General features: G+C 39.8%; 5 protein-coding genes across 5 annotated transcripts in view; 2 read left to right on the forward strand and 3 right to left on the reverse strand.

Annotated features, from left to right (window-relative positions):
• The window catches only part of SS1G_13513 (predicted protein), a gene marked incomplete at both ends in the record, with an annotated part of 2,241 nt that extends 897 nt beyond the window's left edge, over window positions 1–1,344 (reverse strand). Inside the window, 4 exons of the mRNA XM_001585579.1 lie at window positions 47–99; window positions 330–623; window positions 926–952; window positions 1,275–1,344. Coding sequence (XP_001585629.1) covers window positions 47–99; window positions 330–623; window positions 926–952; window positions 1,275–1,344 — 444 coding nt within the window. The remainder of the gene's footprint in view (window positions 1–46; window positions 100–329; window positions 624–925; window positions 953–1,274) is intronic.
• A 1,500-nt stretch (window positions 1,345–2,844) lies between these two features.
• SS1G_13514 (predicted protein) lies at window positions 2,845–5,564 on the reverse strand (the record flags this gene model as incomplete). Its single annotated transcript, XM_001585580.1, has 4 exons — window positions 2,845–3,238; window positions 3,288–4,845; window positions 4,900–5,484; window positions 5,537–5,564. The coding sequence occupies 4 exons, from the start codon at window positions 5,562–5,564 to the stop codon at window positions 2,845–2,847; spliced, it is 2,565 nt and encodes an 854-aa protein (XP_001585630.1).
• Window positions 5,565–5,998: 434 nt separating this feature from the next.
• SS1G_13515 (hypothetical protein) lies at window positions 5,999–7,467 on the forward strand (the record flags this gene model as incomplete). Its single annotated transcript, XM_001585581.1, has 4 exons — window positions 5,999–6,669; window positions 6,723–7,074; window positions 7,121–7,182; window positions 7,347–7,467. 4 exons carry the CDS (start codon window positions 5,999–6,001, stop codon window positions 7,465–7,467), a joined length of 1,206 nt encoding a protein of 401 aa, XP_001585631.1.
• Window positions 7,468–9,862: 2,395 nt separating this feature from the next.
• SS1G_13516 (predicted protein) lies at window positions 9,863–10,762 on the forward strand (the record flags this gene model as incomplete). Its single annotated transcript, XM_001585582.1, has 3 exons — window positions 9,863–9,875; window positions 10,295–10,453; window positions 10,515–10,762. The coding sequence occupies 3 exons, from the start codon at window positions 9,863–9,865 to the stop codon at window positions 10,760–10,762; spliced, it is 420 nt and encodes a 139-aa protein (XP_001585632.1).
• A 2,635-nt stretch (window positions 10,763–13,397) lies between these two features.
• SS1G_13517 (hypothetical protein) lies at window positions 13,398–14,806 on the reverse strand (the record flags this gene model as incomplete). The annotated part of the gene is made up of 3 exons (XM_001585583.1): window positions 13,398–13,475; window positions 13,510–13,646; window positions 13,723–14,806. 3 exons carry the CDS (start codon window positions 14,804–14,806, stop codon window positions 13,398–13,400), a joined length of 1,299 nt encoding a protein of 432 aa, XP_001585633.1.
• Between the last annotated feature and the right edge of the window lie 169 nt (window positions 14,807–14,975).

The raw sequence follows: 14,975 nt of genomic DNA on the forward strand, positions 1-14,975 counted from the left end.
AACTAAATAGAGTGAAGTAAATCAACGTACTAATTTCTCTATCTACATCTTCGACGACTTGTCCATATCCTTGAATAACTGCACTACGGTAATTGTAATCTGGAGATTGTCAGTCTTTTTCTCTTCTTTCTTTCCTGCATCTTTCTTCTGCTTTCTTTTCCCTCGCTTCATCCTTTCTACTCTTCAGGTACCTAGGTATGTGAATATTGTCGAATGGAGTAGAATGAATAAACTCAATACAACACCACCACTCCCCAAAAGAAAACCGACCAAGAATCAAAACGAAAATAAAAAAACAAGACAAGAGTCAAAGAAAACAACCAACTAACTATGATTAAAAGGCGCAAGCGCCAAAACCAATCCATCCAAACAAGTCGCCGCAACCGTCATAGGTAATCCTTTTTCCTCCCCATCATCATTATCAACATTATTATTCTCTCCACCTTCTCCTTCTCCAGCATTCTTTCCCATCCTCATTAATCGACTACTTACATAACCGTGTATGTATATATTTGCTCCTTCGCCTATATCTTCTTCATCGGGGTTTTGCGGGTTGTATTTACCTGCGAAACCTATCATGGGAAGGAGAGCGGGGAAGGGATCGGATGGTGAAGGGGTGTTGACTAGGAACGGGGGGAAGAGGTTAGTGGGTGCTTTGTGGTTGCGGAGGGGCGACTGTGGTTGGGGTTGGGATGGAAAGGGGGAAATTGAAGGGGGGATATAATCAAGAAGTGACGGGGAGAGATTTAAAAATCGCCATGATGACGAAGAGTAAGATATAAAAGTAGAAAGTAAATAAAACAGAATATGAAACAAAAAACCACATGAACGACCCAGGGGTACATCAAATACAAAAAGACATAATAAAAAAGAAACAATTCAAACCTACAAGAAACATGCAAAAATGGTGAACTATTTATAATACTATGAATAGTGTGATGATCGTATTTTGCTAGATGATGTAGAAAGAGTGGATTAGTTTGCTGGTAGTTAAATAATAGATTGGGAAGGATAGATACTCGAGTATATGGAGAAAATGTATGGATGAGAGTGAGATGTAGGGGAAAGGAAAGGAAGGGAAGGAAGAAGGGATGATTAATGAGTGATACATGATGAGGAAAACGGAAGAGTGAAAGTGGGAAGTGATGAGTAGTGCATTGCAGTAACGGAAATAGAAAACAGGGAATTTGGAATAAATAATGAGAAAGAGTAGGAGTCAAATATAGGAAAAGAAAGAGATCAAAAGCAAGAGAAGAGAAAGAGAAATAAAATACCTAGATTTCTATATCTCTGCACGGTATTCCGTGGTGTTTTGGGATATGTAGAGATTTCCGAATCGGACATGTTGAGTATAGTTTTGGCGAGCGGGTAGGTAGTTTTTGGAAATTCCCTGTCGTTGTCGTCGTTGTCGTATTCTCTCCAACCTTAGAAATCTTGTAGATTTTTACAAAAATCTCAAAGATCACCAATTCTCAGCGTTTAATTTCCAACTTATCACTTCTTCTTCACTGGTAAATAGTCGTACTCGTGCTTCCTTCTCCCTCAACTTCAAATTCAAATATAAAATATCGAATATAAATATCCGATCTCAAATCTTAAATCCTAAATTTCAAAAGTCGAAAAAACGTGAAAACTTTCACTTCTTCAATCGATTCACCTATCCATTCATCCGTTTATTCCCACCCTTCTATCTTCCCTCTTATATACATACCAACTCTCTCTCTCCCTTCTCTGTGATCCATCGCACAACCATTCAAACCCCGCAAATCCCAGTTCGCGCAACTCCAAAGCACACATAAAGTAACATACTTACTCGTACACTACGCACACAAGTGGGGAGCTAATTACCCCTTTTAGCAAGTCCACGCGAAAAAACACAAGCGAGAAGCATGTGAAAAACGGCCCAAGTCCGCGCGCGATTTACGATTTACGATTTACGATTCACGATTTATGATTTACATTTACCCATCATCCAACAAATTATCCCATCTACTCAAGTAGTAAGTACTCGAGTCAGAATATTGAAATCATACATATTTATAATGCAACGATGTCCTAGCGATTAAGGTTAAGCATTGATATTCATGTACAGAAGTGTTACGTCGGACAGTAACATAGGTCACGTTCTTGATCACATGATCAAGAAACCGACAAATCGAGATCGGCTTTGCGGTGATCGAATTGTCGGGCTTATAGCCATCGGTTTTTAAGGAGGCACGAAGGTCTATATAATCAAGATGGATTTCCTTTGTATAGAGCTTCGTGCTCAAGATCAATCATTTAGTATACTCTACTATTAGTTACGAATTGCATATCATTATTGTCATTACTTTAAGTCCCTGCTTGACGCCTAGTTATAAACCACCTCGAGAGCCTAGAGCACTTCCACGTGATCTAGACGGCAAACCTCGTAACAGATATGCATGCATGCATGCATGTTGATCGCGATTACTTTCCCCGTATGTATATATATATGCATATGTATTATTATGATATCCGGATCCTCAAAGAAAGAAAGAAATTTCATGTACAAGGCAAATTACTAGAAATCCGTTATTTGGCTAAACTAAGTCCACCAGTCCTGCAGTTGTAACACTACAGAAAACCAGAGTAAATCCAACCAGATACATGGTATCGCATCAACTCAACAAAGGCACATCAAAATAACATCAAATACACATAATTGGGTATTATATCGTATAAAACAAGAAGCCAACTGCCAATTTTGCGCCTGCGCCACATACATCATCCATCCCATCCCATCCCTTCATATCAAATCCCGTGATAAATTCCAGTATCCCATCACTACATTACAAGCTTCATCATCCCCAAAACATTTGTCCACTACTCCCTATCCCAGTCCCAAACATGATATGTCCATAAATATTCATCCCCGTCCAATTCTCTATTTTCATGTGCATCATCTAGACTCGCCTGTAGCTCTTTCGCAAATTCCCAAATTTCATCCAATGTATATCTGCCACCGTCTAAATCTGCTCGTAAACGATTCCAGAAGTCTTTATCTTCTAAGCCATGCTTTTCATATTCGTACTTTGCTCTAAAATAAGCATAGAATCTTTCTTTCTCCTCATCGGGGACATCATCAAAGCTAGGTGGTGCTTTTGGTTCTGGTTCTGGTTCTGGTTCTAGCTCTGGCTCTGGCTCCGGCTCTCGTTCTGGTTCCGGTAGGAGAGGAGATGTAGAATCTCTTCTTTGGAATTGCGCAAAAATGCTGTTGCTGTATCTTTTAGAGAAAAGAAATGGAATAGGGGTGAATGGTCGTTTACCTATTGGCGTCATGGGGAGGGACGTAATCTTCTAAGAATGGATCATTCCGTTGGTCATCCCAGTCATCCCAGTCATCGATTCTTCGACTTCCATGTGAAATGGTAATATATTCCTCTCGTTCTTCTTGTGTAATTTGTTGCATAGGTCTCGTCGCCTTTTTGGCACGTTCCGCTTCTAGCTCACGTCTGATCCTTTCAGCTTGTGGAAGCTTCCTGTACTCATTCCTTTTCATCTCAAGTTTAATCAAACGAGCTTTCTCTGGATCATTCATCATACGTCTTTCAACACCTTTATTGTATGCTCTAATCTCTCGATCTCTCTCTTCCTTTTCAATCTTTCGCGTCTCATCTTCTTCTTGTTCAGCACGTATTTTTTCTTGGGTACTAGCAAGAAGCTTCTCTCGCATTTCCTCGTCTTCTCTGTCACGGAGCCTCTGCTGGCAATTTTGCAATAATTTAACTCGCAGAAGATGTCGAAGTTCTCTCAATGGTTGCTTCGTCTGACCGCGATCCACGGGCTGAAATTCCTTGTTCTGTCTGTCAAGATTATTAAAAAGTCCAAGGATTATTTTAGTGATCTCAATCACCACTGATAAATCTTTCTTTGATAACGGTTCGTAGCTCCCATACGTAAGAATGGCGGTTTTCAGGACTTTGAGGAATTTCCGAATGAGAACAAAGTAAAGATCCACCAAAAATTCACGTCTTCGATTTTCATAATGTTCAACAACATCTTCATACAAAGGCTCTAACAAATTGTTTATCCTGTGCTTCAAGGCATCAATACTCCGATCAATGTCCAAATTCGCTTGAATTTGATCAACATCATTCTTCTCATCCATCGCATATTTAAGATCTCGATAATGTTCTTGAAGCTCCTTTAGAGATCTTTCGATCCTCTCTCCCGATTTTGTTTTAACGCCGCGACTCTCAGATGTTACTGTTTCCCATATGCCATTAGTTTCTTTGCAACCGAACCGTTTTGAAATCCTTTCAACGTTTCGGAAAAAATCGAGGCCAATAATCCCTTTCCAAAGAGTAAGTTTTCGGCTAAGCTGCCGATCGGATCCTTCCCTAAAATCCGTATTATCATCGGCTTCCTCTTCAGCTTCATCGGCAATATCTTCAGCCGCTTGTCTCAGTTCCTCTCCGACTTCTGCGGGTATCTTCTCTCTGCGTCTTGAGTGGAGCGGAGACGGAGTCCTGTTGTTATGGATACTCTTTGCATGGTTACTGCTAATTTTCCTCGCCTTCTCCGCACTCCTCAGGTGATGTTTTCTAGAAGCCGGAAGTTTTGCTCTTGCTGGACTTTTTACAGGACTTTGACTCATGATCAAGCCTGTTATGCCGTCCTCATCGCCGTCTTCTGCGTCATCATTGTCATCTTCCCCCCTTTGCTGAGCACTTGTAGGACCATTCAAGGCATCACCTTCCTCTTCCTCTTCCTCGTCGACTTCTTCAGCTCGCCGGGCGTTTCTAGGAACGGTTTTGCTATTATTTGCCGGGTCGGAAAATGTTGCATCTGAATTTTCACCCCCATTATCCGATTCGTTGTTCGCTGGAGCCACAGGCTCATTTTGAAAAATCGGTTCCTTGTAGACCGAATTCTTACGAGGGCGACCCCTACCCCTTTTAGAAACTATTGTATATGATTTCTGTTTAAGGATGTCCTTCGTCTTTGGCCTTTTACTTGGTCGCTTGAAGGGTGTAAGTTGATGATTGTCCTGAGCATCACCCTCGTCTTCAGGAATACTGTAATTAAAAATTTCGTCATCTCGTTTGCGCTTCCGCGGCGAAACATTTGGAGGTTCTGGGATATCTTCAGCTGTTCCTTTTCCTTTCCTACTTGGTCGGCGAAGTTGTTTCTGAGGATGCTTCTCCGTACTTTTGCTCGCAGAGAGGGATTTTCGCTGGTGATTTTCGAGTTCGTCCGTCATGTCTTCGGGCTCGAATCCGGATTGATTCGCAAGTAGCTGTGCATTCAATGCTTCTTCAACATCCTCCTCCTCTTCTTCTTCAACATTCTCTTCTTCCTCAGAATCTGCATCCGATTCTTGTTCGACTGACACGAGCTGTCGATAGCGACCGACGGTTGGAGCCTGCTTAAGTGCGACTGTCACCCTTCTCTGATTGGGCTTACTATGGATAATATTATTAATGAGGTTTGTCGATTCAGCATCATCGCGCCTCGCCGCCGCTAATAATAAATAGTTAGATATAATTGTAGAATTATCATGGTGTACTCTTACCTGCTTCTTGTAGTCTAGTTCTTGGCATAGTTGCCGAGCTTGTTTGTAAAAAAAAGGCCGGCCTCGAAAGCTTGCGCAAATATTTTTGTAGAGGTGTTCTTGGGAGAACTTACTCTCGAATGGGCAGATTGTGAGAATGATGTAGAAAAATGATCTAGAAGAATAGATCAATTAAACTCTGGGGTGCCGTTCATTCATAGTGAAGATTGAACGAAAAGGTCAACATTTGGATGTTTGGAGATAATCTGATATGGGGTCAGAATGCGGCAGTACTAATAAATAGAGCTAAATGTTTAAACCAATCAGAGGTCAATATTGATACAGACAAGGATACAGCTATTTGATATCATGATGCTTTTTGGTTGGCTGTAGCTTTCTTTGCCTTGCTTACCCCATGAAAAACATCACCAACTCAAACATTTCGAATTTATATCTTCATCAAATCAACAACAAAAATTGAAGATGGCTTCACAACAAAAGAATCAAAATTCTCCAGCAGACACTGGTCTATCACGAAGTTTACCAATTTTAGATTCATCACGACCTCATACTTTCATAAAGCCTATAAAGAGAATCCATGAAGGTCACGATGTGCCCCGCTTCCTCATATCAAAAGCCTATACGGATATTGGCGTGTTTGTTATGCAACTCAATATTGCTATGTGTCCTAGGAAATCATCTGATATAGGTCAAAAGGTTCAGACCTGGACATTAAATTCTTCCCTAGAATTATCGGAGCCTGTTAGGAAACTACAGGAATTATTACAGGATATCAATGCCATTATTGATGAAGCACCACCTGATACAGGACCAAGAAGATTTGGAAATGTTAGCTTTCGAAAGTGGTATGAAATACTGGAATCAAGAGCCAGAGATCTCTTGAAGCAATATTTACCGGCTGAAGTTCTTGAATTTGGGGGAAGTTCTCCTAATGACGAAGTATCGGCTTTGGATGAACTTAGTTCTTATTTGTTGGGTGGATTTGGGAGTGCGCAAAGACTGGATTATGGAACTGGTCATGAACTTAGCTTTTTAGCTTTCTTAGGATGTATTTGGAAGTTGGGTGGATTCACAAAAACATCTTCAAATCGAGGCGAGTTAGAGAGAAGTATTGTTACGGGTGTTATAGAGCCGTATGTTTATTCCTCCCGGATTCTAGAACAGCAGATTCTAATACATTCATCAGCTACTTACGTGTAATTCGTCGACTTATCCTCACATATACTCTAGAACCAGCTGGATCTCATGGTGTATGGGGACTAGATGATCATTCATTTCTACCATATATATTTGGGTCATCCCAATATTGTCCAGCTATTACTGATGATGAAGATATGCCAGTAGAAGGATCTTTACCCGAAGCTCCAAATCCAGGAGATGTGGCTAAGAAGATGACAGTTGATCGAGAAAGAAAGAATAACATGTATTTCTCGGCAATTGGTTTCATTAATGATGTGAAAACTGGACCATTTTGGGAACATAGTCCAATTCTTTTTGATATTTCCGGTGTGCGAGCAGGATGGGGAAAAATAAATAAGGTCAGTTTTATTCTTTGACAGCGATAGTCACTTCTAATACTTTCAGGGGATGATCAAAATGTACAATGCAGAAGTACTATCGAAATTTCCGGTGGTACAACATTTCCCGTTCGGATCATTATTTAGTTGGGGTCAAGACCCTCATGCTGTATCAACGCCTCAAACAATACATACGGCAAATCAGCCCACAGGTTCAGGAGGGACACCTACATCCCGACCAGCGCCACAAGAGGGTACAAGAGCACCCTGGGCTAATACACCACAAACTCAAGGTATGCAAGCTACAGCTGCGCCATGGGCAAATACGGCCGCACGAGCTATGCCTTCAACGAGAAGAAACATACCACCAACATCCTCAACATTTACACCAAGGCAAGCATGGCCGAACAATAATACGCCAGCAACATCAACAAACCCATCACATACTGATAATGGCCCAACACGTGCACCATGGGCAAAATGAATAGAGGATCACATAAATTTTGAAGCTCAAGCAAAAAGGATACAAATAATACCCAAAATGATATTTCAGGGGAATTTAGCTAGTGGTACATGCATGGATATACTCCGTAGATTTGTGCATGAAAAAGCGTTAATCATACGTTCCAAAGGCTTCACTGATCTATGTGGAGACAAATGACAAACTATTTGAAGTTTGGGCGCGCATGGTCCCGTGCAGTGGCACATTTTCCTTTTAGTGTGGCAATCGGGTGTTACCTCATTGAACCCCGGGTGGGGCTTTTTTTTTTTGGTTTTTACTTTGGATAGATAATTAGGTACGGAGTAGGTAGGTAGGTAGGTATCCATAACTACCTAGGTATGGTCTGTACTTCTGTATAACCAAGTAGGTGAACCTTAAACCCTGAGGGAAATTATGAAATTGAAACATTTTAGAATGATGAATTTCGGGTTGTTGATTTTATTGTTGGGAAATTTAAAGGGGATGGATGGGATGGATGAAGTGTGTGTTTTGATGTGTGTTTTGACGGGTGTGTGAGGAAGGTAGGTAGGTGTTGTGGTTTGAGATGTTAGGGAGAGGGAATAGGAGATGTGAGGTGAAGGGAGGAGAGGATGGTAGAGGAAAGTAGAGTAGATAGAGTAGACATGATTCAAATTTTATAGTATCTATCCAAAGACTCGGTAGATTCTAGAATTGTGAACTATCATCAGTCGGGTATCTACCGTAGCCAGGTATCTTAATAATAAGTCTTACAATATATATCCTTCGATAGAACATATACGCCATGACATAAGTAAAGATCGAATCAGTAATTATATTCTATATTCTTCCCAATTTCTATAATCTTTCATCTTTCCCATATCCTTCCATCTGCAAATATTCATTCCACTCATTTCGATACCTACCCTACAGAGGGAAGAGCAACGCTGCAGCTATGGGGCCTTTATGCTGCGGCTAATTATTACTTGCTTCCCAAATCCCACAAAGTGCCTTGTAGATATTAATCGTAAGAGTATGGTAAAGTGTCCTCCTACCTACCTATCTACCGGTACTTATTATCTATGTAAGATCTTGCTATGTACCCTAACCGCACGAAGATAGTGCAAGTACAAGTAGAATAAAATATCTATTTCTATGGTTAATTAGATATTCAAATTTGAAGTGAAACATCGTTCATTCATTTAATGTTCTCTCTACTAGACACAAGTAATTATGTAACTATGTATATATTTATTCATGATAATTCTTCGGCTTTCTTCCTCATCTTGTAGATCTTTTGATTTTTGTGTTGGATAAGTTACTGTAGAGGTTAATAACCCTGGTATTTGATGAGTTATGAGTTATGAGGTACATGCATGATTTGTAGATGGGTTGAATGTAACGGTTTGATATGTATGTTGATATGAGGGAACTGGACTGGACTGGGAAGGGTTTTCTTTCCGATGGATGATTTATTTTTAGGTTGGGGATGGGAGGGAGTGACATTCTAGATTGGTCGGAAGATTGAATGATTATGATATGAAGTGTAATAGGTAGGTACTGATTGAATGGGTGATCAACTACATCTTTTATATTTTGAATTGATCATCCTATCGTACATTTATTATATTGACCAGTTAGATTTGGAGAAAATTCAATAATTACCTATCTAGGTAGAATGATTTGATATTTCGGCCGATGTTTTAATACCTAGGCAGGTAAGTTTTCTTTATTCTTCATTTCCATTTGCGATAACATTGGATGGGATGAATAGTGTGATGTGTGTCCGTATGGCATGTGCATGTGCCCATTTCCTTTTTATTCCTAGAGAAAGAAGGTTTGACTCGAGTTTTTGTATCAAATCACACACATCCAAATGAGATCTTGACTCTTGATTCATCTTATCTTGAATATCATTTGGATCATCTACACCCAATCCAATCCAACCCAAGCTTTCTAGTTTTCTCCCTACTTCTTTCTACTCTACTCTACTCTACTCTGTCTCAACAACAATCACAATCACAACCACAACAAAACAAAACATCAACTTCTTTTCCATCATCTATCAATCCATCCTTCTATTTCTTCTTCACTCTTCCATCCTCTCGATCTCATCAAATTCCATCCACAAATAAATCACTTTAGGGTCAAACCATCTCTCCAAAATTAAAACCACCAAAGCCAAAAAAATCCACCAGAACCAATTTATCACATCTTCATAATTTTAAATTGGATCATCGAGGTCTCATAATCTCAGATTCTCCTTTTCGATACTTTGATACTTTGATACCAAAATAAAATTTAAATAACTTCATACAAGGGGGTTCCACTCTTGGAAAATCTATCAAAATGCCAGGCGTTCGTAAGTGAAATCTTTTCCATTTCCATCTATCTTCTTGTTCGATCCGTCGTCCTTCTTTCATTCATTCATTCATTCATTCGTTCGTTCATTCCTTCCTTCATACATTCATTCATTCATTCTACTAAGACGACTTTATTGTTTTCTTGAATTTGTCCTTCATTCTTCGTCCTTCGTTTTCTGTCTTTTAAAGCTTCTTTCAATTTTCCATTGTATTCAAATCCAAAAAAATATTATCGACGTTTGATTTCTTTCTATTGACTCTACTATAATACCATAATTCTATCCATCACTTAATAAATCACATATTTCAAAATGGGTACTTACTTTTCCACGAATTTCACTACATCTCATGTTTCTATCTATCAGTTTTTATGCACGTATCATCTGCGCGCAATAACTAACAATACTTCTTATAACAGCACCAAAAGCTTTAGAGACTCTCAAGGCCAAGTTCAAGGCTCTTTTCAAGGGAAAGAAATCCAAGAAGGCTGAAGAACCAACCGCCGGTGCAGAAACTGATGCCGCAGCTCCACCTACTGCAAATTCCGCTGTTGATCCAAATGACGATGGTACTGCACGTATGTTTTACAAATCCTAAATTCATACCTTTACACATATACTAATATATCTCTTAAACAGCAGAAGTAACAGCCACCGAACACACCCATGCTGAAGACCAAGATCCGACTACCGCAGAACAAACCTCAGCTGGAGCCGAACCAGCCCATGCGAACGAGACTGGTGAGCCTCCATATATAATCGGAACCTTGGTAAAAGCTCATAGTACTGATACTGAAATGGCAGCACCAGAAGCTTCCAAGGTCGAAGATCCGATTAAGACTGAACCTAGCGCACCAATAGTCTCTGCTACTGCTCCTCAACTTTAAATGGCATCTTTTCGATATCGATAACGCCGAGTTATATATGCATATGAAATATATAACACAGCAAGATGACCAATTTTCCTACTTGATATTTGAAGTACACGTACATTTGATTTCGAATTCGCCACTTATTATGGGAAATACCTAAATACCGATACCCTTTGATACCATGGCGGAGGATGGAGTGGAGGTGCATGTTGTAATGGCAGAGATGCGCTGGTTGTGGGTGGATGGATAATATAGTCTCCTACCCACCATGCTGACTAAAGCATGGTTGAGTATCAGAGTCAGAGCCGTCAAAACAGGATAATAATGTGTTATCATGTTTCCTTTGTGTTTTTCTTTACTCTTTTATGTCTCTATTCAAAAATTTTCCTCGATACTTTTTTTATTTAAGTTTTTTGAAAGTTAATTTTGTACGGATTGAGATGTGTTTGCTTGTTAACTAAAAAAAAAGCGACACATTTTAGTTGATGTAAAATTGATTTTTAAAATCGGAAAATCGATAAAGAAGACGTGGACTTTTTTTTTTAACTTGATTTCTTAGTTTTACTTTACTTTATTTGCTTACAGTTTCTAATTGTACTGTACATGGACGGGCGCGTAAGCGGAACGAATGGTCATATACCCCCTTATACCCTAAGTACCTGGTTCTTGTTATGGTTTGTGGAGAGGAGGAGAGGAGGAGAGGAGAGGGGAGGGGAGGAGACGGGAGGAGAAGGAGGGGGGAAGTGGAAGGAAGCGAGATATTTGTTTATAGGAATCTTGAATCTTGATCTTTGAATCTTGATCTTTGAATCTTTGAATGGTTTTGCTGGTGGGCGTGAGTGTGAGTGTATGTGAGTGATGTGATTGATATAAGAATTATTAAGAGTGAATAGAAAGATGAAGTAATTAATAATTAATTGATTATAATTTTTTTAATTTTGATGTCAATATAATTTATTTTTTGTATAAGAGAGATTATCCAATTTAAAAAATAAAAAATAATAATAATAATAATAATAATAATGTTAAAAGGAATGACCTCACACAGGGAATAGTGGGAAGCTGATAGGGCAGAACTGAGGTAATATTGGTCTAGTAGGTTAATCTATCTTCTAAGTTCTACAGAAGTGCGAAGCTCTCTTACAAAGAGCTTCTCAATCTAGTCCTAATAGGACTAGTGCCCTGTGCACGTGCTACGCAGGAACCATTCACTTTAACAAATAATAATAATAAAAATAAAGGAAGAGAGGAGGGAATGAGATGAGATGAGAGTAGATAGGTAGGTAGTTGAAGCCTGAGGGTTTTATAAATATAGGAGAGAGGAGGGAGAAAGGGGAGAGGAGAGGAGAGGAGTTATGAGTTTAGGATTGTGAGGGGATAATGAGGTGGATTAGAGGAGGAGGAATATGTTACGACGGCTTCGGATCTCGTATCATGTGACCAATTATGTAATCACATGGTCCCTTAGATCCCCTCGGTCTCTTGATCGAAGGGACCGAGGGGACCAAGGGGACGATTAGCATGAAGGTCTATATAACCAAGATGGATTTCCTTTATATAGAGCTTCGTGCTCAAGATCAATCATTTAGTATACTCTACTATTAGTTACGAATAGCATATCATTATTGTCATTACTTAAGTCCCTGCTTGACGCCTAGTTATAAACCACCTCGAGAGCCTAGAGCACTTCCACGTGATCTAGACGGCTACCCTCGTAACAGAATAGAGGGATAGAGGAAAAGAGGGATAGAGGAATAGAGAAGAGGAGAGGAGAGGAGAGGAGGGAGAAAGGGGAGACAGAGAGAGAGGAGAAAAACGGAAGTTGTGAGTTTAGAATTGTGAGGGGTTATGTAATGAGGTGGGTTAGAGGAGGAGAAAAGGAGGAGTTACTTACGTACGGGTTTAGGATCATTAATGAAAGAATGAGTAACGAGATGAATTGGGAGAAAAGGAAAACAAGAAAAGAGAAGAGAAGAGAAAAAGAGAGGAGAGGAGATATATTTGATATTATTATTTGTTTGTGATTTATATCTAGATGGATGGGAGATGGGAGATGGGAGATGTCTAGATACATATGATTTTATTTTATTTTATTTTATTTTATTTTATGTGTTACGTGACGGTTGTTACCCACTAGTGGCTCACGTGCACTAGCCCTTTATATAAAGACCTTCTTACTTAGAATCTTCTTAGTTCTTTAGTTTTAGATTCTAAGTAATTGAATTGACTCCGTTTACGACTTTTCCGTCACATTGTGTTATTTATTTAATTATTTATTTATTATATCACATTATACCTTCTGTGACGCCTCACACCTTCGGGTCACGTGGCATGCCCCGTTTGTATTTAATCACAGGAAAACTCGCTACTATTGTTTTCCTTCTTCTTTTCTCCTTAGCTTAGTATTTTCTAATACAAGATACTCTACCCAGTATTCTTGAGTGTGACACCTTCCCACACAAAAAGAACTAGAATAATAAACATATTTCATACCCTCATTTATATATCACAAATCCATTTATTTATCTTCTTCCTCTTCATACCTATTCCTCTTCATACCTATCTATTCCTGTACCTATATCATATAATATCTAAACCCAACCTATATCCCTATATACCCTCCAAAGGCTCTACCATCTCTATCCTATCTTCACCCCATTCTCGTCTCCTCATCTCCTTCTCCTCCCCCCGCACCCTCCAACACCCACCCATCATAAATGCGGTACCCCTGCACTCGCCAATCCCAAATTAACAATACTAACCACACCCTCTCCCAAAATCAATCCACTAGCCAATACCACAATTGGAGTCTCTTCTCTCTTTCTATACGAACGCCAGTATAAATTGATGAATCCACCTATTGCACGAGCGAGAGTAAAGGATGGAGTATTATACATGCCTATTTTTGAGAATTAGTATTTACTCGAAAAAGAAATGAATGTGGAGAAGAAAGATTGGATGAGAACTAAACATACCAACAGCTACCGCAATACCCCCAGGAATATAAGAATGCCATTTCTTTCCCGTAGCATAAATTCTTAATAACGTAGTCCCTGTAAAAATAACTACAGCACCAATTGCCCACTCAGCAGCCATATGTGGTAATCCCTTCCCGGTTACCAATCTCGCCGTGAAAATCCACACATATCCAGTTGGAACCTGGAATAGATCTCCTGGAACTTGATATACATTTGTATAAAGTTTATAGATTAATGCGCTTACCACAGCACCAACTGCACTTCCGATGATTTGGCCCCAAAATTGTGCATTTGGTGCCGCACCTAAAAGATGTCCTGTTTTGAGATCTTGCATCAAATCACCGGCTTGGAGAGCGCCAGCTTCGGAAACTGCTCCTGCGATGAGATTAATGAGGATAGAGTTTTTGTTTGATTGAGGGATGATGAGGGCGAAGAATAGTTGAGCTAGTTTAGAAATTCCAGAGACAGGATTGAGGTCAGTTTCTCCCAAGGCTCGAACACCCATGATGGAGAGGACGAGGGCAATTAAAACGGCGATGATGGTAGCGTAAAGAGGAACTAAATCGCCAAATACAACGCGGATGCTGAATACACAGAATACAATGGAGAGGATAAGACCAATCCAAACAGTCTGAGAATTGACGAGATGTTCTGGAGGGGCATCGGGTTCTGGTAAATCTTTCAATTCCATCTGTAGATTATTACCTGAAAGTAATGATATATCACCACTTGATGAATGTTCACCCCGACGATCGCCGTTTATAGGAGCATATCCCGTGGTGGATGGTGGTATTGTAATTGATAAGAGACCCCTCCAATCATGTGTCTTGATCTTTTTTTGAGCCTCATTGATATAATGTCCACCATTCCTGATCAAAGGGGTAAACGCGATGTATCCAAGACTGATTACTGAATCGGCCAACATTATAGCTAATGAGATCCAAACAATCCAACCTTTGCTTCCTGTCTCCCAATCACTGACTGGTCCAGGAGCCCAGCCCCTATGTTTGGCTAGGGGAGAAAGTATTCCCCAACCAAGAAATGCTCCAAGGAGCATATGCGTAGTCGTCGCTGGACCCATAATAATCCCCTGTCCAACATATGCGAGAGATGGATTCAAAGTCCATAACCAATTTTGAGCAATTGCAGTACCAAAAATTGGTAACTTCCGTAAAATGGGGAAGAAATAAGTTGCCAGAGTATAAAACCCTGATATCCCGAATGAAATGACTAACAGCTTAACCTTTGAT

The sequence above is a fragment of the Sclerotinia sclerotiorum genome, genomic scaffold (assembly GCF_000146945.2).
Source record: "Sclerotinia sclerotiorum 1980 UF-70 scaffold_25 genomic scaffold, whole genome shotgun sequence".
Taxonomy (NCBI): Eukaryota; Fungi; Ascomycota; class Leotiomycetes; order Helotiales; family Sclerotiniaceae; genus Sclerotinia; species Sclerotinia sclerotiorum.